The 26373-nt window shown below is 61.6% G+C and overlaps 1 protein-coding gene across 2 annotated transcripts; it reads left to right on the forward strand.

Annotated features, from left to right (window-relative positions):
* The first annotated feature begins 383 nt into the window (after positions 1-383).
* On the forward strand, positions 384-25578 carry NPDC1 (neural proliferation, differentiation and control 1). Of its 2 annotated transcripts, none has more exons than XM_040607417.1 (9): positions 384-552; positions 14993-15124; positions 21306-21413; positions 21543-21722; positions 21849-21915; positions 22336-22420; positions 22576-22655; positions 22755-22826; positions 23789-25578. In XM_040607417.1, the coding sequence occupies exons 1-9, from the start codon at positions 459-461 to the stop codon at positions 23805-23807; spliced, it is 837 nt and encodes a 278-aa protein (XP_040463351.1). In that variant the 5' UTR covers positions 384-458; the 3' UTR covers positions 23808-25578. The 2 variants fall into 2 exon arrangements, with proteins under 2 accessions (XP_040463351.1, XP_040463350.1); XM_040607416.1 differs by having other exon boundaries at positions 386-552; positions 22755-22851.
* Positions 25579-26373: the final 795 nt, after the last annotated feature.

Raw genomic sequence — 26373 nt, forward strand, 5'->3', positions numbered from 1 at the left:
CTGTCCCCTTTAGGAAAACACTTGTGATTGGGGGGGGGGGGGGGGGGAGGGGGGAGGCAGGATGAGCCTGATGTAGTTGGCCTCGCTTGATGGCCTTACTGCTTACAAAGGGACCCCACATCCCAGCGCTACCCGCCCCCGCCGCCCCGCAATGTGGCCATCAGCAGGGACGTGGCCATCACATCAGGGACGTGGCCATCAGACGTGGCCCTCAGAGGGGACCCCCCCCGCCCCAAGCCCAGGGGGGTGCGCACGGGTGGGGGTGCTGAGGCGCCGGGGGACCGCGGCGGCGGGGATGAAAGCTCCGGCGTCCCAGCCGCGCTGCTGCAGGAGGGGCGGGGCTTGGCGGGGGCGGGGCCCGGGGCGGGGCGGGGCCGGCCCGGTGGGCCCCGCCCCGCGCTCCCGCCGCCGCCGCCCGCAGCCGCCGCGGCCCCCAGGCCCGCCCGCGCCGGGGGAGGATGGTGGCGGCCCGGGGAGCTGCCGCCCGCCGCGGAGCGCTGCTGCTGCTGCTCGCCGCCCTCGGGGCCAGCCGCCTGCGCCTCGCCCGTGCCGGTGAGTCCCTGTGTGCCCCCCCGCCGTGCTCCCTCGTGTCGGTGGTTCCCCCTCCCCCGCGGAGCACCGCGGATGCTCGTGGTCCCTTCCCGGGGGACCCGTGTGGCCCCTCCCACGGCGAACCCGGTGCGGTTGCCCCCACCCCCGCGAGGGCTCAGCATCCGGGGGTGCCCAGGCTGCCAGCGCCCGGGAGGGGGCGGCGGGTCCCTTCACCACACCTCGCCTGGCGTGTGTGTCGTCCCCCCCCATCTCCCCCAGCCTCCGCGGGGCTCCGGGGAGCTGCCGTGGGTAGGGGCCGCGCAGCATCCTTCTCCCGGGCGGCGTGGACCACGCATCCCCACAGCCTGACAGCCAGGTGGGAAATGGCCCATGGGCCCCCCCCATCCCCGCAGCCGCACGGGGTGTCTCCCACCCCAGGCAGGCCCCGCAGCGCTCCCGGGGGCGGGCAGCGCCGCACCATCGCCCTCCCGCCTGCGGCTGCGGGCAGCGCCCCGGCAGCGATGTGGGGTGCCACAGGGCACCCCCAGAGACGGGGCCCGATCCTGGAGCGGGGGTGAGCACAGCTGGCCTGGTGGGAGTGGCCCTCCGGTGTGGCCCTCATCAAGCACCTTTACAGGGGGGGAATTAAAAACAAAAGCACCAAAACAAACGAAATAAAAAAAATAAAAGCTGCTGTGGTGGCTGATCCATCGTTGGGAGCTGCCGGGTGGCTGTGCCAGTGCCAGGCCAGCAGCGCCCTGTTTGCTCACCTGCCCGGCATTGCTCCCCTGGGGAGCAGCAGCATCGCGCCGTGGGGCTGGGTCCGTGACGTGGGGCTGAGTCCGTGATGGAGGCATTTCTCCTCTCTCCTGGGGCAGAAAAAATGCGTGGCTTTCATTTGCCACCCAGCAGCACCGCCTTCGGCCTTCTTTCTCTTTTCTTAAGGGTTGTTTTCGGGGTTTAGGGTTTGGTTTTGATGCGTTTCTTTTTTTTTTTCTAAGTTTTGGGGGATAGGTTAGTGCATTTCGCCTCCCGGTGGGTTTGGCACTGGATGTGCGCTGAGCCCCCTCGCTCTGTGCCTGCTGCTGGAGTGCACAGTATGCTACAACAGGCATATAACCACCCCCCCTCCGAAACCCCCAGCCGCCCCCCAGCTTTGCTGCCTGCAGGGAAACCGGGGGGTGGACTGCCCGGTTCTGCCCGCACCAGTGGGACAGTGCGGTGGCCCTGCCAGAGGGACGGTGTGTCTCTGGGCAGGTGCTTTCCAGCTCGCTGGCCGCAGCATTGTTTGCGGATCTGATATTGTTCTCCCTGCTCTGGCTCACCGGCGAGGTGGATGCCGGGCAGGCAGCCTGCCATCAGCCAGCTACGGTGCGGCCTTGCCGTGCTCCTGCCTGCTCTAAGGCAGGGCGAGAAGGTGCAATATTTATTTTTTTTTAAATCTCCCAGTGGTTCAAAACATCTGGGTCTTTCCATGCTGGGGCGGCTGGAAGTGGAGGTGGGGATACTCCTGCGCTCTCCATGCATGTTGAGGCCAGGGTGGCCCAGCCAGGGGTGCTGGTGACGCAGGCTGCGATGGGAGGAAGGAGATCTGGGCGGCTCCGATGTGGCCACCAGCGATCCGGCATAATCTCTGCTGCCTCTGAATTCCGGGGGTTGGGGCAGGATAAGCTGGCCTGGCAGTGCTGCTGGGGAGGGACCCCTTTAGGAGCTGCTCAAGGTGGCTGTACCTGGTGGGCTGTTGCAGGGGGGTGGTAGCAGTTTCCCCTTCCCTTCCCCTCTCTTCCCAGCTGTGGGGGGCTGCCGGAGCTGAAGCAAACACGAGGGGTCTCACTCGCTGGCAGCAGCCTGCTGCAGCAGCTGGGTCATCGCACGCTCTTGGCATAAGCCGGGTTGGGATTTTCAGCTCAAACTTTTGCGCCCAGGCAAAAGCTGGGATGGTTTCTTTGCGCTGCACAATGATGCCATGGTCGTACCACCTGGAAATGTTGACCGCAACATCGCGTCGCTGGGAGGTCGGGTTTGTGCAGCCTGTGGCAGTAGGGAGCTCTGGGCTGGTTTCTCCTGGGGATGGCTGGCATGGCCAGGGTACTTGGAGGAGCATCCCTGGGATGCTGCGCAGGGAAATGAGTCACCGTCCCATCCCCACAACCTTCTGCCCTAAGTATGGCAGGGCAGAGGAAACACTGGCTGTTTCTTCCTATTTTATAATTTCCCTTCCTGTATGGATGGGGTAGAGCTGGGCTTTCTCTGGGGACAGCTTCAAGGTGGAGGTGGCAGGGCCAGGGCAGCTCCTGCTCTGTGGCGTACCAGTATAGCTGGCTCTTGGCAAGGAGACAGCTGGGGGAGAAGGTCCTGGACCATCTTCCTCATGTCCTCCTGCCTCTGCGGCTTCAGCAAAGCTTTTGCAAGCGGGGGCTGGCATCTGCTCCTCACCTTCATCAGCTGGTGCCACAAGCCATGAAATAGATACCATCTCCCAGGGCGCAGTGGCACGTGGCATGGTGACATCCTTGTCTTGCCGGGGGCCTGATCTGAGCTGGAGGAAGGACAGCCGCTGGCTTTGGCAGTATTACAGCTGTGGTTTAGTTTTGGTTGGGGCTCCTTAGTTGTGTTTTTTACCCACGTGCCTCTATCCAGCACATCGCCTTTGGGCAGAAACACTGCCTCACCTCGTTTTCTGGCTGCATTTCCTGGAGCGTTAGCGAGAGTCGGACTTCTCACCCCTTCTTGAGTAATTTGGTTGCCAGATTTCATCTATTATTATTATTATTATAAATTAAAATAAAAAGATTTTCCAAATGGGATGACAGGCAAGAACGTTTTTTTTAATAAACCTGAAAACCCCGGCTTCTCTGCTGCAGCCAGCACTTTACATCAGAAACATCCAGAGAAGCTGTTCAGCAAAAACCGAGTGGTCCTTTCTAGTCCAAGTGACCTATTTGGCCACATGTGAACTCCCAGCATCTCGCTGCCTTTCTTCCTCGTGCTGCTTCTCAGGGATGCAGGTTGGGGGCACAGATGCCAGTGCTGATACCAGCTGCCCCAGCTCTGTGGTTGCACAGGGACTTCTCAAGGTCCAAAGCTGGGCATGGCAAGGTAGGAGGCACCTCCTAGAAAGTCCTCAGCTCATCCTGCAGTGGGATTGTTCATCTCTTGGCTTTTAATTTGCCCGCTTTGTAATCACTGCACTGAGGAGGGAGCCACGGCGTGGTCAGGGCATGCAGCAGGCTGTCCCCGGGGACCATCATCCTGAATGCTGAGGCCAGAGCAGCTCCAAGCCCCTCTTGCAAGCATTGCAGTGGTGCCTGGTGCTGTGCCCATGGCACTTGCAAGGGACTGGCTGCCCTGCCGAGCTTCCCAGGGGTCTGCCCAGCAGGTGAGCAGAGGGTGGTCCCCAAGCCCCCCAGCACTGCGTGGGTTGGTTTGCAGAAAGCAGGTATTTCTAGCTCCAGCTTTTTCTTGAGACACAGTGAAGGCTGTCTGAGTGCCCCTGGTAGCAGTGGCAGCAGTAGGCAATGGTCCTGCTCAGCAGCGTGCAGACACCCCATCCCTTCAATCCCCCCTGCAGCTGTACGTTGGGGTGTCCTGTGCCACACCGATGCCCACCAAGTGTTTGCCGAATGGCAACCGGGGTGCCGCTCCCCTGGGAGCTGCGTGTTGTTCCCGAGTTTAATTTTCTGCACGATTTTATACTTGGAGATAGCATTCCCCCCATGTTCTCTGGGATTACGCTTACTCGGCTGGCTCCCACCACAAGAAATGAGCCCTGGTGGGTAGGCGAGGTGTGTGGGAGGTGGGGATGTGGTGCATGGGCATCCCACGGGGCTCCATGGGTCGGTACCTGCACCAGGGACCCGAGCAGGGCTCCAGCTGCAGGTCTGGGGAGGGGGAACAGATGGGAAGAGGCTCCTGATGTCCATGATCCCAGTTCCCAACCCCATCATCATCAAGGAAGAGTTTATGAAGAGATGTGGTGAAGTCCCTCCTCTCCTTTCACTGCAGCTTGCTGGGGACCCACAGATGTGTGCGCCCCAGCTGTGCCCTGTGGGTGCCGGTGTGGGGAGAGCTGGAGCTCGAGGTGGGGACACCATGGTCCCAGAGCCTGGGAGGTGCTGTGGTCACGCTGTGCGAGGTCAGGCCTTTTGGATCTGCAATTTCCCTGGCAGCTCCAGGCGCAGGTTTGGAATCCGCAGGCAGTCCCAAGGGTCTGGAGCAGGACCCTGTCCCACAGAGCCACCCCGCGCCCCAGGTACCCCCCAATTCCCAGGGCACCTGGGTCCTTCCCACAGCGCAAAAGGGAATATGAGTCTGGGACGTTTGCCTGAAATGGCTCTTCTGGGCCACGGGGGTATTAAGGGAGGTAATCGGCTTAGCGCTGCTGCACGCTTACGGAGGGGCGCTGGGGACAGGAGGGGTGACAGTGTGATGGGGCACTGGGGATGGGGAGGTTGATGGTGCTGGGGGCTAGAGGGGTGATGGGGATGTTGGGATAGGAGGTGTGCCAGGGATAGCAGAGGTGCCAGGCGTAGGAGGGGTGACGGTGTGGCAGGGACGATGGGGACAGGAGGGGTCATGGGGTGGACACTGTGCTGGGGACGGGAGGGGAGATAGCATGGTGAGGACACTGGGAACAGAAAGGTTGATGGGGAGTGCTGAGGACAGGAGGTGTGATGGGGGTGCCAGGACTGTAGGGGTGACAGGGTGGCATCTTCCCAGGTGTGAGGTGCTGGGTCCCCAGGCGCTGGGGACAGGAGCTGCCATCAGTCCCATCCCTGCATGGATTCCATAAACATGGTGCCCAAATGCTTCGTCCCCATGGGGGGCTCTGGGTCTGATCCCCGATGAGGGCAGTGGCTCCCCTGGGACTGCTGCCCCCCAGACCCCAGGGCATGGCCCCAACACTGCTGCCAGTGCTGGGGCATCTCCCTCCCATGTCTGGGCTTTACCGACTGCTGCTGCCACGGGGGTGACCAGAGCACCAAATGGTGGCAGCAGGCCTATAATTAGCTGCTTCATGAGCTAACGATAATTGCAACGGGAAGAAAGTGGCCGCTAAGTGCCTGGAGTGTGCTTTGAATTGGAGGAAGGAAACGCAGCTGGAGCAGGTTCTGGTCCTGCCTTTTCCCGTCCTGGAGCACCAGAGCCCCGTGGGCTGACAACTGCCCATCCTAACCAGTGCGCTGTGGCGTATTGCTGGGGTCTCTGCTGCATGGATTGTGGGGGGCAAAGCCTTTGCGGAAGGGAGGCTTGCTCATTGGTGGGCAAATCCATCACTTCAGGTGGGTGACACGAGAGGTGACATGTCAGCTGGCATGCTGGCAGGGGCCCTGGCTTGTCGCAGCACGAGGGTCCGCCCGGGTTCCTGGCCCCTGTTCCCTTCCTATAGAAAGGAGATGGTGATAGAGGCGGAGGGCAAAAAGTGGGGAAGGCACCGCTCTCTCTCTCCGCACTTGTAGCACCCATGGGTGCTGCCTGGGGCTGGCTGGGGGGCTGCAGAGGAGCGCTCCTGGGGAGTGGGCACCTCTCACGTGTGAGAGAAGCAGCTCTGCCCTGGGGAGCTCATTGTCTCACATCTGTCATGGATTATTTCCCAGCCACCCACTAAGCCAGGAGAGAGGGCAGCCCCAGTAAGCTGCCAGTAATGTGACCCGTCCTGTGGGTGTAATTCTTGGCTTCCTGGCTGGAAAGGAGAGGATTTCCCTGAGCCGGACCCCTCCTATGGGGGATACAACCCAAAAGAAATCTTCAGGTCCAGCTGTTTCGGCACTGTCCGTAGCCCTTTTCCAGGAGCCCCAGGATGTAGCTGTGCATCCCATGGGTTCCCCGTTTTCTGGGCTCAGTTTATGGGCTCTCTGCCCCAGTGGGACACGATGTCCCACAGATTTTTATTGCAAGTGGTGGCTGAGTCAGCATGGGTGCAGCCATGGGTGCCACCCAAGTGGGGTGGGGTGATGCAGCCCCTGCTTTTCTGCCTACCTCTCACCTTGAGCGTCGCTGGGACATGAGCTGCCCACCCAGGGGTGCCCACTCACGAGCTGTTGGAAAGCCATAAAGGTTGGCCCCTATAGCCCCCGGCACCTGCTGATAAGTGGCTGTGTCCCCAAGCCCCGTTTCAGGGTGACGGGCTGGTGGGAGTGCTGAGGCTGGTACCAGGCACAGGGTGGGTGGTGGGGGCAGGATGAACAGACTGCCCACCCTGAGCGAATCTGTGTGTGCTGCTGCTGCCGCCTCCAAGCTGCCCGAGGGTGTTTAATCAGCAAAATCATGCTGGTGCATCTCCACCAAAGGCTGCAAAATGTCTCCAGTGGCGTAGGACGCAGCAAGATGTGGGAGGGCTTTGGCTTTGCCGGAGAGCATCTGGCCCTGGTGGGTGCAGTGATGCTTTGCTGGGGAGCTGCCGCTTCGGGATTTTCTTTCCAGCCCAGCACTGGGAGCATGCAGCTGCTCACAGATGGCTGAGCTTGCTGGCACAGCCGTGCCAGTCCTTGGCCTGGCAGCTCCTTGGGTGTGTGGCTGGGAGGCTGTCCTCTCCCACCTCCCCTCCAGCAGCAGTGTCTCTGCGGGAGAGCTCGCCGACAGCCACGGCTCTGCTCTGCTGTGGCTCACCGGGCGGTGGGTGCCTGGGCAGACAGAGGTGGGTGCTGCTCTGCTGACCAGTGGGTACGTGGTCAGTGCCAGGACAGAGCTGGACCTGAGCACTTCCCTTGAAGCTGCTCAGGGCTTTGGGTGGGTCCATGCTCAGAGCAGAGCTGTAATACCCCCTGCGCTGCCGGGCACAGCCCGCCCTTGGTGTGGGAACACCAGCGACAGCAGTGCTAGGGCTGTCCATCCTCTGTGATGCCGGCACAGCAGGGGTCTGGCACCGTGCGGCACTGCCCACTGGGATGGCCCAGAGCACCGCAGGGATGCAAGGAGGGTCCCCCTCGCTGGTAGAGCCACTGTGCTGTACACCCAGCGTTAGCCCACTGTGCCCATGTGGGGCCAGCCTCGCTGACATACTTGCAGCCCCACCACCAACTGTTTTGCCTGTCTGGTGGTGCCAAACCTTGGAGCCCAGCCAGTTAAAAGGAATTAAAAAAATCCCAGTCTCTGCCTCTGCCCCAGCCCCAGCGGGCTCTGGGCAGATACGAAGCCCATTGGTATTTGCTTGAGCAAAACCTGATAAACAAGACCAAAAGTGGGTGGTTCGAGCTGAGAAAAACAGGCAGGTGCTTTTTGGCATGGGGTGGCATTGGGGACAGCCTAGGTTCCCTGGTGTGGGTGGGTGCACACCCAGCTGAGCCGGGGCCAGCGATGCAGAGCCAGCAGCAGGATTGGGTGGGCAGCCCCAGGGAGATGGCACATGGCAACTGGTTTTCCTGGGTTTTGTGTTTTTGGTGGTTTTGGTTTTTTTTTTCTTTTAATTATTTCTTCTCTTCCTGAAGATCTGAAGCAAAGCACTCATGGCTGGAGACGTCCCTGGCACTGTGGGGTCACGCCGGCATGGCCGGGGATGCAGTGTGTCGTCCCCCTGCATGCGGCACAGCCCTGAGTAGTTGCAAGGGGACAGTGAGCCGGGGCTGGGGGCAGCAGCACCCAGGGGTGGCTGGCTGGGGGACCAGGGGTGCTCTCACTCAGCTCACTGCATCCTCTGCTGCTTCCTGGCTTTGCCCAGTCCCTGCTAGGGTCTGGAGCTGTGGTTTGCCAGAGCTGTTTCTATCCATCCAGGTGCCACCTCCCCTTCCCGCTGCTCCCATCAATCCAGCTCCTCTTCCCCTGGCGTGCCACACAGGTTGCCATAGCAGGGAACAGGGATTTTTCTGGCCAGTTAAGGAGTTTGAGTAGCAATGACACAAAATCCCACTCCCTCAGCCTGGCAGGAGGAGGCTGCCTGGTGCTCCCCCTTTCCCCAGCCCAGGATCGCAGGAGCAACTTGAGATGTTGCAGTGCTTGTAGATGGGATCTATCTGCTCCAGAGCAGGGATGGGCTCTGGGTAATGCTGGCAGTTGAGGAGGTGAAGTAGAGGTTGCCAAGGGTTTGGCATCCCCCCACCTCTGGGGAAGCCTGACTCAGCCCCTCCTGGCCTTCTGTTTTCCCCCTTGGCATTGAACCTGGAGGGGGACAAGGCTCTGGGAACCCATCATAATGGTCTCAGGGCTGCGGCAGGCAGCTGCCCTCAGCCTGGACGTCGTCTCCTCTGCCATGCAGCCTTGCTGCTTCCATGAGCCCCTGCCTGCCCTGCACTCGCTTTGTCTCTTTGTGGCACCGGCTGCACATCGCGCTGCCTGTGCTGCCTGTACACCCGGGCTCCTGCGCGGGCAGCCCTGCCCACAGCACCTGCCAGGGCTGGTGGCTCGAAAGCAGCTGGCAATGGTGTTTCACCCGGGTGCCCACCCATGGTGGCATCTTCTGTCATTCCTAGTTGGGGATGTTGCCAGCAGGATGGTCCCCACGGTGAGAGCGTGGTGCAGCTGGGGTGTTTGTTGTGCGGGCAGGGGGGACACTGCCAAGGGGTCCCTGTGGGGGTATGTCTGTCCCCCAGCCTGCAGTGCAGGCTGCTGGCACTGTCCCCTGGCCATGATATAACCCACGCTGGGGACCATCTCTGCTGGCGTGCATTATCAGCTGGGTCAGACCTTGGCGCCTGCCTGGCTGCACCAGAAAAGCTGGAAGCCAGAATGTGAGCCCCGGTGGCCGGAGGGACGGGAAGCCTGGTGGCACGTGGCCTTTGCCTGAACAAAGCTGCTGAAGCAAAAAAGCAAACAAGCACTTTCAGCTGCAAAGTGCTCTCCAGTGGGCCAGCACGCGCCGGTGCTGCCGCAGGAGGGGGTGGCAGGGGTGGCCGGGCCGTGTGGCTGTGTCGCATCCTCCGTCCCCAGGAGCAGCGTGTCGTGGCCAGTGTCCTCCTGCGCCCAGTCTGCCAGGGTGGGTGTTTGCGGAGAGCCCTGCTCTGCCACCTCGGCGTGCGGGAGGGGTCTCCGTCTGCTGCTGCTGCATTTTCGGGGGCAGGAGCACGGCGGTGACGTTAGCGGCTGCAGGCAGCGGCAGGGCTCCCACGGGGGCTGCCGGCGTGGTGGCAGAGCCACGCTGGCCAAGGCCGTGGTGCCAGCAGCTGTGCCCGGTGAGGGGGCATTGCTCCTAGGCGTGTGGCTGTGCCTGAAGCCCAGCTCCCTTCCACCTGCCTTCAGGTGCAAGAAGCAGCCGGGCAGGGGGATGCAGCTGGGTCGCGGAGCCTGGCAGGGCTGGGGGCTGCTGCCATGGGTCTGTCCCACAGACAGTGTGTGTCTCCAGTGGCTCTGTCCCACAGCTGGTGTGTGTCTCCCGTGGTCAGCATATGCCAGGGAGCAGTGCCAGCAACTGGGGCACCTGCCTGGGTGACCCCAAGCATCCATCCCAGCTTTTGCTGTGTTACTGTGGCCACTGGCAGTCGAGGCAGTGGCCGCCCAGCTCACCCCCAGGGCTGTGTCCCTGGGCATAGGGGGAGTGGAGCTGGGGTGTTCGGGGGTCTTAGCCCCCCCTGCTACTGCTGCACAGGACCACTGCCCCAGGGAAGCTGTGGGGCTGAGAGAAGTGAGACCTCAGGGGCTGGGCTGTGGTGTGGGGCAGCTCGGCTGGCTGCCAGCCTGCCCACCCGGGGCCAGCTCCAGCCCTCCGGAGCCAGGAGCAATTTGCAGAGTCGGGAGGAGAGCCCCGGAGGGTACCAGCTCACAGAAGTGCTGGGAGGGCAGGCAGGCTGCAGGCGGGTCCCACAGCAGGTCCCACATCACCTGGCTGGAGGAGGAGGAGCAGTGACCTTGGAGCGTAGCTGGCAGGCACAGCACCGCTGTGGGGCCCGGGCTGCCGCCGCTGCCAGCAATCTGCCATGCCCTTGGCCCTAGTCATCCCTCAGCTGCGGACGTGTGCCAGCGTGGGAAGGCTCAACGTGACAGCAGAGACCTGCACCCCTGTTCCCCAGCACCCCGATATTCCCCTGTGCCTGGTGTGGTCCCATGCCCTGGCTCAGTGGCCGGCCCCCACCAAGGGCTGTGTCTCGCTCCTGCAGACCCCCATGGCCCCAGGCAGGCTGCTCCTGTGGGGTCTGTGCCTGTTCGCTGCGGTGATGCCCGATGGGCTTTGCCAGGTCACGCCGCTGGCACTGGGGCCCCGTCAGCCCGGAGGCTGGGTGTTGGCACTGCCGGTGCACAGAGCGTAAGCGCTCGGACCAGCTCTCAGTGCTAATTAATTATCCTCTTACGTTAACTTTTATCTCTCTATCTGCGCCAGTGACACAGCCGGGCAGTTCCTGCCCTCCCAGGCACCCGGACATCCTCCCTGATTGTATTTTTGTTTCCTTTTCACCTGTAAGTTTTGGCACGAGTGTTGAAAAACTGCTTCACCCAGGGCTGTGACTACCAGCAGCTCTGTGCCCTGCCTGGCCATGGCAAGACACTGCTGGACCCTACGGCATTGAGGGGGGCACAGCGGGCACCCCCCATTGCAGGCATTGGGCTGCCTCAAGACCCATCGCTGGTGCCCAGCACGGCTGTCCCCAGGATGGGTCCTTGGGGCTGGGGGTGTTGTGACAGCTGAGCTTCCCCACCAGCATAACCCACCTGGGGGGCATGCACACACCTTCGAGCTCACACGCCAGCATTTCCTCCTGTGCCCAGGGCTGTTCCCGCTCACACGCATCCCCAGCTTGTGCTCACCTGCTCTTTGTCCTCACATGCCAGCTGCACTGTCCTGCTCGCCCACTGGCCTTGGGCTCAGCTCCTGCCTGGGGGGAGCCACCCTGCCTCCTCCAGCGCCAGCAGCTTGCCCCAGCCCAAAGCCCACCTCAGTGGGCTACCTGAGGTTGTGCTGGGCTGGCCTCACTGCCCACCTGCGCAGGAGGTTTGCACCGTGGCAGCTGTGGTGACAGCAGTTGGATGAAACATTCCCCTCCTCCAGAGCCCCCCCAGCATGTCTGGGCAGCAGCATCCCATATGTTATTGCATATTCTTCTGGCTTTGCCTTACAGCTGGTTTTCACTGCCCTGCTGTGTCTCTGTCCCCTAGGACCAGCCCAGGTCCCTCTTCTCTCTCCCACCCATGGCCAGGCTATCCCTCCCACCCCAGCAGAGCAAGCCATGCTGGGCTACACCAGTGCCAAGCAGGGGGCATGGTTGGGGGGCAATCCCAAATTCTCCCAGGCTCTACAGCAGCCCCACAGGAGCAGGGGCAAGATGCAGGGGCTGCAGCCTGCAAGCTGGCACTGGTACAGGTGGGCAGCATGGCTGTGCCACAGCCACTGCCAGGGTGGAAAGAGGACCTCCATGCTGTGCCAACACCAGCACCCACCTTGGGGTGGGTGCACGGGAGGGGGGAACCCACAGCCAGGGCTGGGGAGGGGTCAGGTATAGCCTGAAACAGGAGCTAGACCCTGCCACCTGCCTGTTGGAGCACTGGGCCAGGGTGGCACTGGCCACCCTGGGCACATGTGGGTGTGCAGGGCTGGGAGGGGTGGCAGATAGCCCCCCAGCATGGCAGCAGTTGGGGTCTGCTTCTGTTGTTAGGAGAGATGGTCCTGGCACACATGGTGCGCAGTACCTGGTGTAGCACAGAGGTGCCCACTCCCACCAGCACAGCCAGGGAGCAGCTGCTGGGCTGGGAGAGTAGCAAAGCCCCTGCAGGGTGCCTACACCGTGATATCTGCTCGCTAACCACCAATTGATTACACACGGGGAGCTTAATTAGATCAGTGCCGGCCTGTCTCATTCCTAATCCTAGCCCGTGACAGCTGGGCTAGCACAGCTCGTTCCTCAAACAGAGATAAGAACCTTTTATGTATTCCAGGCTGGGGCTTATTTAACCAGTTGCTGGGCTCTGGCTCAGGGCTGTCCCCATCACCCCTCCTACTGCCCCGAGGGGGCTCTGAGGGTCCTGCCAGGTTCTGCTGGTGCTGGGTGGCCCAAGTGCCAGGTGACCCACACTGGGGTGGCTTCCTCCCACCAGTGAGCAGCTTTTGGCAGCACCCGTTTTGAGGGGGATGTGTTCCCAGGGGTCTGTGGCACAGGTGAGGAGCCCTGTGGGGATGTGGCATGTCCCCACCCCTGGGGCTTCGAAGTGCCAAAGCCTCCTGCCCCGGAGCAGCCATGTGTTTTGGTTGTTTTGTGATTATTTTTTTTTTAGACAAAGTAGCCTTGAGAGCGAGCCCAGGGCAGGCAAAGCAGGCAACTGAGTCCAATTTCTGTGTTTAAATGCCTGATTATTTTCCCATTAAGCATTAATTCTCCCCCAGCCGCCTGGCTGAGCCCCGGATCATCTCCAGGGAGCAAACCCAGCTCCTGCAGGCGTGGTGGTCTCTGCTCCCCATCCCGAGCAAATCCCATCCAGGCTGCTGTACCGGGCATGGGGTTCAGCCAATACTAATTGCTGCCGTAATCGGAGCTGCCAGAAAACCCTGCCTGCAAGAGAAACCACTGCAGCAAGGCAGCTCTGCCCTTCTTTGGCACTGTCTGCCACAGGCTGATGCACGCAGTGCCCCATGGGGTGCAGTGCCAAAGGGTCTAGGGGCTATTGGTAGGTTGCACCTGCTGGTGAGCGGTTTAATGGAGAAATAGGGCCGTGCAGAGGGGGATTTGTTGGGGGTGGCATCCCGCTCAGCATCCTGCATGTGTTGCTTTGGGGTGGCATCCCACTTGGCATCCCACGCTTGTTGCTTTGGGGCGGCATCCCCCTCAGCACGTGCACCCTCGCTGGGGAGCAGAGCTGCTGCGGTCATCCTGGAGCTTTCTGTCCTGGTGGCTCCATCCTGTGCCTGGACTCTCCGCCGTGCCATGCCTGGGCCCTGCAGTGGCTGCCCACTTCACCCCCAGCGTGCTGCAGGGGTGGGGATGCTCGGGAAAGCCACTGAAGTTGGGGTGCCCATTCTCATGGGGTGTTTGGTGTTGTGCCAGGGCTGCCCCCGGTGTTGCCATTCCCCAGGGCACAGAGACAGGCAGACAGCGGGCGCTTTGCCAGTGGTGGTGTCGTGGGCAGGCAAGGGCTGACGGGGACGGCTCCGGGAGCGTGGGACGGTGCTGGGAGCCGGCTCCTGCCATGACTCATCGCCAGGTCGGGGCGGCCAGGCCTGGCCCTGTTCCCGGTGACAGCCCCGTGGAGGTGCTTCCCTGCCTGCTGCTGCCTGCAGAAAAAAATACCAGCATGGCTGTGCTGGTGAAGGGCAGGGCTAGGACAGCTGTGTGCTGCACCCCCATCCAGCTGTGCCCCCCCCCATCCAGCTGTGCCCAGCCCAGGACACAGGCGCGCTGAGCGAGTGGTACCCGGCTCTGTGCTGCCACCGGCTTGCCAGCGAGGGATGTCCGTGCTTGTGCCACAGCGGTGCCAGCAGTGTCACCATCCCTGGCAGTGGTTTCTGCTGCTGTCGCTGAGAGCTGGGACCCTGGAGTGTCCCTGCAGCCCCGTGCCGCAGGTGAGACCTGTGTTACATGTTGCTTACATGTTACATGGCCTTACATGTTGCTGCCCCAGCTGGTCACGGTTCCTCTCATCTCTGCATGTGGTTTGCCACCATCACCTGGTCCCAGGACTCAGCTTTGCTTAGGACCTGAAGACTTTATGTAGGACCTGGAGACTTTGTGTTCTCCCAGGAGGTCCCACTGGCTTGAGCCAGGCTGGGGTAAAGAACTGGAGCTGTTCCTGGCCATGGCAGCACTGCCATGGTGTCTTGGGTCCAGATGGGGTGAGAGCATGGGGGGGCTTCTGCCTGTCCCCAGGTAGTGGAGAAATCCCCAGGTCTGACATGGAAACAAGATGCCCCATAAGTCTGCAAGACAGTTTTGGACCATGGTGCGTTGCTGGGGGCGGGCTGGGTCCCACCAGTTTTCCCTGTTGCAATGTCAAAGGGATGGAAACTGAAGCTGCTGCTGCCTGTGATGACTTGTTACAGCTGTACTGAAGCTTTGAGGGGGGCTTGGTTTGGGTTTTTTGTTTGTTTGACAGCTACCACGCGAGCATTGTTGGTTGGATTTCAGCTGGCAGCCTGCTCAGCCACTGCCTGTGTGGTACCAGCAGGGGCTGGAGACTCTTGTCGCTGCCAGCTCTGTGGGACTCAGGGTGTCCTGGAGCACCCCAGGGCTTGGGGTGTCCAAGGGGACAGTGGTACCCTGGGGCTCGGAGTCCCGTGCGGGAGGATGGGCACTGCCTGCTCTTCTCTGCAGGCAGCAAACTGCCTTGCGCAGGTCACAAAATCATAGAATATCTTGGGTTGGAAGGGATCCATAAAGATCATTAAGTCTAGCTCCCGGGTCATTAGAGCCCGTACTTGATTGCGGTCAGTAATGGCTTAGCAAAGACAAAGGGGAGCCAAGGGGCAGCTCTGGTGAAGCACATCCGTACCTGTTAATTGCGGCAGGAGCTGCCTGGGGCAGCTGGGTCCCACACCAGTTGGCCACAGACAAACCCGGGGGCACATTTGACCCCTCTCTTCCTTCTGACCTGTTTTCTCCCATCCCCACAGCAGCCTCGTGTCCCCGGAGCCTGGACTGTGTCCTACAGCGCCGGGAGTTCTGCCCACCGGGGTCGGGTGCCTGCGGTCCCTGCCTGCCCACCTTCCAGGAGGACGACCACGGGCGATGCGTCCAGAAGCAGCGTAGGTGCACCCACCCTGCAGTGCTCCCTTCTGCAGCCCCTTGCCCTGCCCTGCCTGCAAACCTGCCCTGTGCACCTGTACAACTCCAGGAGGTTCCCATGCCTCGGGGCAGCCCCTCACCCCAGCAGCGCCCCTGCTCCCCATCCTGTGGCTTCTCCTCTCTGTGGCAGCTGTATCCCTGTGGGGACAGCAGCAGTGCTCCCTCTCACCCCAAGCCCTGGCTGGCTGCAGTTGTGGGGTGTTTTTGGGGCTGGTGGAGAGCACATGGGTCCAACACCGCTCCCTGTGCATCCTCCTGCAGCTGTGTCAGCGACTACATGTGCCACCGGGCCCTGCCAGCACCCAAGGGTGCCCAGGAGCCCAGGGATGGGGGGGGATCTGGGTGGCTGCCAGGGCACTCTGGGGTCTGCCTGGCTGCTCTGGGGCAGGGGCTTTTCGGAGCAGGGGATGTGGCAGAGCCTCAGGCTTTGCAGGAGCAGGATAACAGCTTTCAGTGCATGGAGCTGCAACTTGTGCGGACCCCGGGGCCAAGGCAAAAATGTTCCCCGGGGCTGAGCTATGCGTCTTTGGGATTTCAATACCTGGTTCCCATTGGTTTGAGATGGTGGGCTGCAGCTGGGGGCTGTCATCTCACCCTCTGGTGATGCCCAGCATTAATACTGGAAGGGTTGGAGTCAGTAGCACCAGGTAGGAGCCCTGCCTGGCTGTGCGTGAGGGCACCGAGGGCTGTGCCGGGTGTTATTCCCCTGCTCCTTTCCCAAGGGACCTGTGGGGCTGTGGCAGCCTGGGTGGCTGCACTCTGGCAGTGGGCAGAGAGACAGGCAGAGCATCCCTGGGGAGCAGCAGCCCATGGTCACCTGTGTCACCCTGCACAGGGCTCTCCCCCCTGCTGCTGCGGTGCATGGAGGAGTCCTCTGGGTTTTTGGGAGGGTTGCTTTCTGTTCTGGTTCCTGTGTCTTGGGCATGTTTGGGGTCCCACTGGGGTGCAGCCAGAGCTGCCCTTTGCCTGTGGCTCAGCCCATGGTTTGCAGCAGGCGGGTACATGAGGGAAGAGCAGAGCCCATCATGTCCTTTGTGCCACTAGCCTCCCGGCAGGAGGATCACCCCTTAAATCAGAGGAGGAGATCCCCAAAGCAGGGCCCTGACTCTGCTCAGGCCTTTGGCACTCGGGCAGAGGGGCCAGGCTGTGCTGAAATGGGAGCAATGGCTGTGGGGGAAAAGAGAGGGGATGGCACAGGGATGGGGTCCAGGCTTGGCGTCTGGCAGCGAGCAGGGGTCCAAGGGGCAGATGCGCCCTCCCACAGGCTCCGCATCCATGGGTACCAAATGGCTTTAACAGTTATTTGTGGTTTATTTTTTAATGTGCAGTCTTAGGAGCAAATTCCCCTCTTGGAAGGGCTGCACATGCGCTGGCATCTCCATAGCAACCTCACTCTGTGCTGGCTTCAGCAGGGAGATGTGGCCACAGTAGCATCCTTGCCCAGCTTCAGCAGAGAGATGTGGGGCTGTGGCAGCATCCTCTGCTGGCTTCTCTGGGACTGTAGTAGTGTCCTCTCCCAGCTTTCTCAGAGAAATACAGGACCACAGTAGCTTCCTCCAAGAGGATGCTGGTAGGATGGAGACCATCCCAGGGTCTCTCCCAGCCCTGTCCTGTTGTCTCAAGCAATGCCACCAGCTTTTGGCAGCAAAAATGTGGGTACAGGGGGAAAAAAGGGAGATCCCCTCCCAAATCCTCTGTTTTAGCATGCAGGGGAACGGTCACATCCTGAGGATGCCCATCTCCTTTTGGCAGGAAGGCACCAACTTTTTCCATGGGTGCTTTTACACCCTGCCTGTACCTTGGTCTGGCAACAGCACCCAGCCGCCCAGTGCCACCAAGCAAGCCTGTGAGGATGTAGAGGGGCTGCAATAGCTGCATTTTGGGGTGATGCAATGCAAACAGGAGGGGCTGCCATGGCTCGAGGATGCCTAACCCTTTAAAGGGGCTGCCCACGCAGCTGCGTGGGCAGCCCCTTTAAAGGGTTAGGCATCCTCGAGCCGCTTGCGACTGCTGGTGACGCCGATTGATCCTGGGATCCCAGCTGCTGCCGCCACGCCATCCCAGTGATTGGTTGCAGCTCCTGGCAGGAGCTTGGGCAAGAGCCGGGGCTCCTCTCCTTCAGCATACCTGTGCGTGCAGGCAGGCACCGATAGCAGCTTTTTGGGGTGAAAAAGCAGCATTTTGGGGTCTCAGGAGGGCAATGCGTGTGAGTGGCGTGTTCCTGCCATTGGTGACGGCGTGCATGGGTGTCTCAGCGTACTCAGCACAGCACCATGACAAAGGTGAGAAAGGATGCGCGGGACCTCGTGACATGGTGTATCCCGCAGCCGCTTCAGCTGGGCAGGCAGCTGGCTGCCTGCACCTTGCTGGTGCTGCCTGCACAGGGGTCAGAGCTCCCAGAATGCTGCCAGCACCACGGTGCTGCTTACTGTTTGAATGTGCCGTGATGGATTTGCATGATGTGGTTGGGGCTGGTGTGTCCCATCCCTGCTCCCACTTGACCCCACCAGCACAGAGCCAGGGCTGAGCCCCGCTGGGCTGCGGGAGGTGTTTTGGGAAGAGGGGGAAAAGGGGGTCCCGGCTGACAGACCTGGGGGTTCCCCCTTCCCCACTTGCTGTGCTGCCAGCAGCCAGGAGGGCATCAGCTATCCTGGGGCAGGCCTCTAGAAATAAGTGGATTTGTAGGAATTTTGTGCCCTCCTGTGGAGACTGTCAACATCAAGTTTCCTCCACCCAGGGCAGAAGCCACACATGTCCCTTCTTGCTTCCTGCTTTCCCCAAACCCGTCCGGATAACTGACGAGACCCCTGAGTGCGTCCCAGGGTTGAGCCCTGAAGACCTTGGCAAGGGGAAAGCCCCAGGGAAGGGTTGGGTAGGGAGAGTGGCGAGGCTGGGATGCTGTGTGCCAGCCTGGCCGTGCCCTCCCTGCTGCAGGCAAGTGATGGGATCTACCATGAGAGGGCACCCGTGCCCTGTGCAAGCGCTGTGTGCGCTCTGCATGCTCTGTGCACCCCCTGCATGCACCCTGTGCATACCCTGCATGCACCCTGTGCACCCCCTGCATACCCCCTGCATGCACCCTGTGCATACCCTGCATACCCCCTCTGCATACCCTGCATGCACCCTGTGCACCCCCTGCATACCCCCTGCATGCACCCTGTGCATACCCTGCATACCCCCTCTGCATACCCTGCATGCACCCTCTGTGCCCTGTGCCCACCCTGCATGCACCCTGTGCACCCCCTGCAATACCCCCTGTGCATACCCTGCATGCACCCTGTGCACCCCCTGCATACCCCCTGCGCACCCCCTGCATGCACCCTGTGCATACCCTGCATACCCCCTGTGCATACCCCCTGCATGCACCCTGTGCACCCCCTGCATACCCCCTGCGCACCCCCTGCATGCACCCTGTGCATACCCTGCATACCCCCTGTGCATACCCCTTGCATGCACCCTGTGCACACCCCCTGCATGCACCCTGTGCACCCCCTGCATACCCCCTGCATGCACCCTGTGCATACCCTGCATACCCCCTCTGCATACCCTGCATGCACCCTCTGTGCCCTGTGCCCACCCTGCATGCACCCTGTGCGTACCCTGCATACCCCCTGTGCATGCCCTGTGCATACCCTGCATACCACCTGTGCATGCCCTGTGCATACCCTGCATGCATGCTCCATGACCTGTGCATACCCTGCATAACCCCTGTGCATGTGTGCATACCCTGCATGCACCCTCCGTGCCCTGTGCACGCCCTGCATGCACCGTCTGTGCCCTGTACACGCCCTGCACGTACCCTGTGCATACACTCTCTGCACCCTCTGTGCCCTGTGCATGCCCTGTGCATACCCTGCATGCACCCAGTGCCTGCCCAGCATGTCCAACTCCTTGCAGCAGGGCTGGGGAGACCTCTGGGAGCCCCCCATCTCTGCTCCTCTTGTAGCCAGAGCCTGGTGCAGCCAGGCAGACACTGGGCGCCAGCCCCAGCCCTCTGTCCCCTGCGGAGCAGCCCTGGGCCAGCATTTCACCCTCCCAGGGTGCCCGGCAGGCACCAGCCATCGGTGCCAGGCTGCTTCTACACCACAAACGTTGCAGGGTGGCAGATGTGGCATCACTGGGGGAAGTCTCAGCTGCCAAACAAAACAGGTGGTGGGGGGGGGGGGGTTTAGCTGCTGGAAGGGAACTTGGTGATAAAGCTGGTTCATGCAGGTGAGGGGCACAGCCCAGGCGCTGCCAGCAATGCTGGAGACCACAAACAGCACAGCAGCCTCGGTTTTCCTTGTGCCGCTTCACACAGCGGGAGGCTCAGAGTGACCTGGGAGCTGCTCTTGCTGCTTTTCCAAGGTTTTTTTTCCCTTTTCCAGCCACATTGTTGCTGCTGCATTTGCCCAAGGCCAAGGGGTGTCAGGCCAGGGCTGGGCCATGCGCCCCGTTGGTGGCAGTGCCAGTGCAGCCGGGCTCCCTCAGGCAGATCTGTCCCCTAGGTCCCATGAGAATGGGGACAAGCCTTTTACTGTGTGCAGTGGGGAGCTAAAGCCAGGCTGCCCCACGGGGCACAGGGCTGTCACACGGTCCCATTCCAGCTCCCCTGCCCATTGGGAGAGCCTGGCTCTGTGCTGGCACCTCGGCACGGTGGCACTCACCCGTCAGGCATGGCATGGGTGGCACAGCCCCAAACCTGGCACCGTGTGGCCATGGCGCTGCTTTGCAAATCACTTTGGGGGTGGAAATAACAAGGGTGCAAAGAGCTGGGGAAGCCTGGGGCTCGTGGGGTGCTCCAGCTCCTGCCAAGGATGGGAGGCTGGGGCATGGTTCAGGGAGCCAGGGGACACAGGGGACATTGGGACAGTGGCTCTTTCAGCACTTGTTTAAAGCAAGAGTGTCCCCCTTTTAAACTGGTTTTTGGCTGTGTGGCTCTGAGTCATGGGGCAGCTGAGCAGCCTTTGTGCCCAGCTCCAGAGGGAATTGGGGTTTATTTCCAAACACTGGGAGCGAGGACGGATTCCAGAGGAGCTGTAATTGTTATAACCTTGAATTATCTGGGAACCAAGCTGCCAGTACCACCTCGCCTTTGTATGTTTTGATTTAAGTCTCCAGGGCTCCCCGCTGGAGACAGCCTGAATAGGGCAGCACCAGCACCGGGCAGAGGGAGCAGGGATGGGGATGTCTCCTGCCTTTGAAGTTGAGTTTAATCCTGTTAAAAGCAGAGTGGTGAGCTCAGAGCTTGACTCTGCTCTGTGAGCCTGAGGACAGCAGCTCCGCTCCTACTCCATGCTGTCACCCCGTGGGTGGGCACTCCCAGACCAGGGTGGGGGTCCTGCCAGTGCTCCACGTCCCCCGCATGCACCGTGCTAGGGCATGGGCTGGAGCAGTCACCCACAAAATGCCCAGGCAGCTCCTGTTACATGATGGTCCTCGCTGCATGGGACATCCTGACCTCCCCCCCAAAGGGGCCGCATCCTGCCAGGCGCTGGGCAGAAACTGGCCCCTCGGCTGGAGCAAGGGTTCCCACCAGCTCCTGAACAGCCCCAGATGAGTCCTGTTCTGGGGTTGCTTGCAGCCCCCCGGGCTATACAGGACAATTTGGGGTGAAAACCAGTGTTCAGGTGTCCCCTGCCTGCTCTTGAAATGGCCCTGCTTCCCACGGTGGGTCTGCGGGTCGCCCTGCCGGAGCTGCCCCTCACACCCCACAGCAGTGGGGCAGCTGTGGGGTGTCTCTCCTAGTCTAGCTCATGTCCCTCCTCACCCAGGGCCATTGTGTGGCCCCTGGTGCAGGGACGTGGGGCAGGTCCTGAGCAGCGGGTGCTGGCAGCCTGCCTGCTCCCGCAGGGCTCTGCAGGACCTGCTGTCTCTGGCATGGGGGTGGCTGCAGCTGCTGTTGCTCCTGCAGCCTCCAACATCTGTGGGGTAGGAAGCATCCCAAAAGTGGCAAATTCTCATGCAGATCCCAGGTCTTGGCTTTGGGACCGCCAGTATGCTGGAGGGCTGCATCTGAGTAGTCCTGGGCTCCAAACCACCTGCGTTTGCTCATGGTGGGATATGAGCCCCTTCCTGGGAGGATGCTGGCTCCAGCCCTGGGGCTGGGCACGCGGCCACATCCTGGGGTACCCATCTCACTCCCGCTTTCTCCTGGTGCAGGGTGGACGTCTGTTTCCAGCTTGGAGAAAGAAATCGATTTTCTGGTGGATGTACTGGCCAGGCAAGAGGCTTCTCGCCCCCACCCACAGCAGGATGGCAAGCCCAGGAGTAAGTGCCTGCTCCCTGCTCCCACTGCTCTCTGTGGCGGTGCCGGGGACCCTGCAGCAGCCACCCTCTGCACCCCAGGCTGGTTTGCCCTCTGGAGCTATCCGAGTGTTGCTCTGCCTTCTCCTGCAGCCACCGTGGTCCCTGCTGGCAGCAGACAGCACATGGCCAGTGGGCTGAGAGAGGGACTTCTGCAGCGGGGTCCCACCAGCAGCAAGGCAGCTGCCACCCTCCTCACCTCCACCACCGCCACGGTCCAGAAGTACCCGGTGGAGGCATCCCCCATCCCTTCAAATGACGATGTGGTGCTCGGTGAGACCCTGGGGACAGGCGGCTCGTGGGAGGGGGTTTGCTGTCCTCTCCAAGGAAGCATGGGCTGGTGGCACCATGCTGCCAGGCTCACCCACTGTCCCTTTGTGTCCCATTCCACCTCTGCAGGGCTGATCGTGGTGTGCACAGTGGCTGGGGTCTCGGCGCTGATTGTGGCTGCAATCTGCTGGTGCATGTAAGCCGGGGACTGCTGGTGCCAGCTAGTCCCTCACTGTCCCTATGCCTGGGGGACCTTGTTCCTTGGGGGGGGGATGGGTGTTGGAGGAGAGGCAATAGCTGCCCTTGCCAGTCCCCCTGCAAGTATGGCCTCTGGTGGTCGTGGCTAGAGGACAGCGGTGGGACACCTCTGTGCCAGACACAGGCTCCTGGGAGCAGGTGGCACCTGGTTTGGACATCGCTAGTGGTGCTGAGTGCTGTCACCTCCGGCGCGTTGGTGCCTCATGCCCAGGCCCCGTGGGATGGAGGTGGCTCTGCCAGGGGGTGCCAGCCCATCGTGGGTGCCATCACAAGGGAACAGGAATGTGGGTGGGAGGACTGACCTCCTGGCGGGTCGCTGGCTCCTGTGGCTCCTGATGACCACTCTCCTCCCTGGCAGACTGCAGAAGGAGGTCAGGCTGGCACAGAAAGCAGACTACTCGGCACAGCGAGCAGCTAGCCCCCTGCCCTACGACAAGATCTCGGTAAGGCAGCCATGTCTCTCCTTGTGGGGTGTTTGGTGCTCGGGCCATGTGTGTGCTTTGCTTCAGGGGCTTCCAACATGGTGAGGGACACCCTCCGTCCAGGCTGGAGGATTTCTGGAGCCCAGCCTCCACCGCTGTCCTTGCTTTCTCCACAGCCTGGGGACAAGACGCTGGCTCAGAGCGCCCAGATGTACCACTACCAGCACCAAAAGCAGCAGATGCTCTCCATGGAGAAGTAAGCAGACCCGGTCGCTGGTCCATGCCCTGCCATTAACTGGGGTGCCATTAATCATGCCCTTGGACTTCACCCCCTCTCTGCATCCTCTCCCCCCAGGCATAAAGAGGAGCCCAAGCTGCCGGACTCGGCATCGTCCGACGAGGAGAATGAGGATGGAGACTTTACTGTGTACGAGTGCCCCGGGCTGGCTCCGGTACGGTGGGTGCAGGGTGGCTGGTGGGACCCTGTGCATGCAGGATGGGACCTAACACATGCCTGGGATGTGCAGTTCCTCACGAGGAGGCTTTTCAATATGCCCTTCATCAAACCCCTCTGTCCCATGTGCCCCGGCCAGGTGCCGCTGGAGCTCTGCAGTGGGCAGGAGCGGGTGCCCTGGCATGGGTGCCCTGGCGCAGGGCTTTTCCCTGGGAATGTTTCCCCATGGCCCCAGGAGCAGAGAACCAGAGCAGCCTTTGGCAGACCCAGCCGGCCATCCCTGTGGTGCCAGGAATATGGTCACCTCTCGCTCCTGGGCACTGGGACCAGGAGGCTCATCCTAGTGCCTCCCCAGCACCTGGACCAGGGACCTGTTAGCCCTCAAAGCCAGGGGAGGACTTTCCTGGCTGGCAGGGGACCCCAGGGAAGGGCAGCTCCTAACAGCCCTGGGTACAAAGAGCACAAAGAGACCCAAAAGGAGTCTTTCACATGATAATGGCTGCGGAGCCCAGCCATCAGGGCCCAGATTAAGGGTCATCATTAGGTCTTTACAGGCCCATTAAAGGGCACTTGATGGCAGGCATGCGGTCGGGGCGAGGAACCCCATTCCTGCCAGCCAGGCTGGGGGTCCCATCCTGGTGTCCCCAGCCAGGCTGGGGGGCTCCCATCTCAGCCGGGGCCATGGATTTTACACAACATCACCCCATCCCAACATCCCTGGCTGCTCCTGGCAGGGAGGCAGGACCTTTCTAGGGGTGATGGCAGGGTCCCGGTGTGTGTCACCCCAAGCCAGCCTACGAGGTGCCCCCCCATTCTCCATCCTCCCTGCTGGGCTGGGGTTCAGACCCCTTGGGACGGGGTGGTTCAACCCCCATCTGCTTTCTGACTTCCTGCCTTTTCCTTCCCCCCCAATCCCACTCCCTCCGCCGCCGCAGACTGGAGAAATGGAAGTGAGGAACCCGCTGTTTGATGACTCCTCCTTACACCCCTCCAACCCCAAGACGCACCAGTAACACCCCTCCTCTCCTCCGCCCGAGCTCGCTACAGACTGTATGCCCAACGCTGAAGCCTGGTGGGGCGGCCGCGCCGGAGGGGCACCTGCAGCCAGGCAAAGGGGCGCAGACCCCACTCTGCCAGACTGTTCGACGCCTGCCCAATAAACACCCACTAACAGCTATGGGAGGGGGGGATCGCCCCCCGTTTCCAGCGTCCTTGTCCTCTTTGCTGCTGTGATTGCGTCCCTGCCTTGCTCTTCGCTCACTGCTCTCGGGGACACGCCAGCCCCACGGGGGGATTTGCCACTGCTTGGCACAGAAACTGGGGGGCACAGTGGTGTCTCTTTGCATTTGGCTTTGAGGACGGGGCTGCTGCCCTGGCTGTGTCTGGGCTGATGTGACAGCAGCTGGGAAAGGGCTTGGAGAGAGGGTCAGAGAGCGGGAGAGGGGCCAGGGGCATCTAGGCATGCTCGTGTCTCCAGGGGAAGGTGTCAGGGCTGCCAGCCTGCCCAGAGCCCCTCTGCTAGGGATGGAGGCTCTCCCTGGAGTGGGGTGGCATTGATAAAGGCTCTGGTGCCTGGTCTGCTCCCTCCTCCCCAGCCCAGCCAGCCCCTGGCAGCAGAGTCCCACTCCAGGAGCCAAGGGCAGGAGCAGGAGCTGGCTCAGGCAGGCACTGGCATTGCTCCCTGGGATGCACCTTCAGATGCCACCCTGTGCCATGCCTGGCCAGGAGCAGAGGCTCTGCACTGGCTCCATCCCCTTCTAGGGGTGCTGGTCCTTGGAGGCCCAGAGGCACAGACAGTCCCGGTGCCACTGTGGCCTGGGACCCTGTGCTGGGCTGGGCTGGCGGAGGAGTTCCTCACAGCAAGCCCTGGGTACCAGCTGGGCTCTTGCCCCAGGCCTCCATGGGGTGAAAGCTCAGAAAAAGGGTTCAGGGTGTTGTTTTTAAGCCCGTGTGGCTGTGGGGGAGGAAGGAGCAAGACTGGCGTGGACTTGGGAGGCTGGGAGGGGTAGCCAAGGCACAGTGGCTTTGCTGTGCTGCTTCTCTGCCCCACGGAGCCCATGCCTTTGCAGCATCCCTGTGGAGCCTGGTCCCGTGCTCTCTCCAGGCATCCCTCCGTGGCAGAGGCACTCTCCACCGTTCCATCCTAGGCACCTCCTGGGCTCCAGAGACCCCCTGCACGCCTCCGCTGCCCACATCTGCATCTGGGCTCACCAGCCCCTACTTACAAGTCCTTGCTCAGAGCCCGGTGCTGTCCCCCAAAGCCTCCCTGGTGCGTCGCCCGTGACCCCTCCAGCGTAAGGCTCAGCACAGGTTTTGGGTTGCTTTTCACAGATGTGGCTTCATGTCCAGACCCTCGTGTGGACTGTCACGGCCACGGGTCACCTGTTGTGTTGTGCACAGGTGGTGTCTTGCACAGGGGTGGCCTCTTGCATACATGGGAGCTGTTGCACATACAGGAGCCATCATTGCACGCTCAGGAGCCGTTGCACGTGCAGGCAGGCACATGCAGGGCAGGCAGCAGTGGCAGGGCTGTGCCCATGAGCAGTGGTGGTGTGGAACCATCCCCAGTGGGGTCACTGGCAGGGGCCGTCACTGCACCGATCCTTTCCCCGCACCCTGCTCCCCTCCCCGTGGGCTGCTGCCCTTCTCCCTGCACCTCTCATTGTTGTATGGATTGTAGTTCTTTTAAAAGGAGATTTTATTAAACGACCATGTTTGAGACCCATGCGAGTGTGTGGTGTGGGGCCAGCTCCCCACTGTGCGGCCCTCGGCTTGGGGTGCTCCTGATGGGAGCAGGGTGGGATGGGGGGACAGGGAGGGAGGATGCTGTGGGTCCCCCATCCCAAAACCTTCCCCGGGGAATAGCGAGAGTAGCCATCCTGCTCCTGCAGCTGGAGTAGCCCTCAAACCTTCCCAAGGGTTTTCCCAGATGCAGCAAACCCCAGAGTTTCTTTTCTGGCTTTTCGGCGTTTGCCAGCAGAGGTTTCCCCAGGAAGGATTGGGTGGGAGCTCCGGCTGTGCCTGCCCGCACCCAGCCCTGCAGCACCCAGCACCCACCCACCCCCCCTTGCCCCCAGGGCCGGGCCCTTCGCACCTCGGCGGGGTTTGCAGATAAGAGCTATCGTGTCCCCCCATTGTGTGGAGCCTGAGCTCCTCTCCCGGCCCTTTGATCACGCCAGCCCCCCCATCAGGCTGATACAATCTCGTCTCCTCCTGGTTTCGGCAGCCCGGAGGGTGGGTGCTGACTCACCGCCAAAGCACCGGGCACCATCGAAGATGCTTAGCTCAGCCCTGCTTATGGGCGGCCCTGGGGGTCTCCAGCTGCAGCCCTGGGCGGGCAGCATCGCACCCCAAATCACCCGGGGCTTCCCCAGTGCTCACCCTTGGGGAAACCCAGCCTTGCACTCCCCCTTCCAAGCTCCCCAGATTTGTCCTTCCTTTGCTCTCAGCGCCCAGCAGGTTCAAAGCATGCCCAGGCTTTTTGGGAAGATCTAGCTTTGAGCAAAACCCAGCTGCTCCC

Source organism: Falco naumanni, chromosome 9 (genome assembly GCF_017639655.2).
Source record: "Falco naumanni isolate bFalNau1 chromosome 9, bFalNau1.pat, whole genome shotgun sequence".
Lineage (NCBI taxonomy): Eukaryota > Metazoa > Chordata > Aves > Falconiformes > Falconidae > Falco > Falco naumanni.

Coding starts and splice junctions, on each gene's coding strand:
- NPDC1 (XM_040607416.1), top strand. CDS start 459: ATGGTGGCGGCCCGGGGAGCTGCCGCCCGCCGCGGAGCGCTGCTGCTG. Junction 21,723..21,848: donor AAATGACGATGTGGTGCTCG/GTGAGACCCTGG, acceptor CCACCTCTGCAG/GGCTGATCGTGGTGTGCACA. Junction 21,916..22,335: donor GCTGCAATCTGCTGGTGCAT/GTAAGCCGGGGA, acceptor CCTCCCTGGCAG/ACTGCAGAAGGAGGTCAGGC.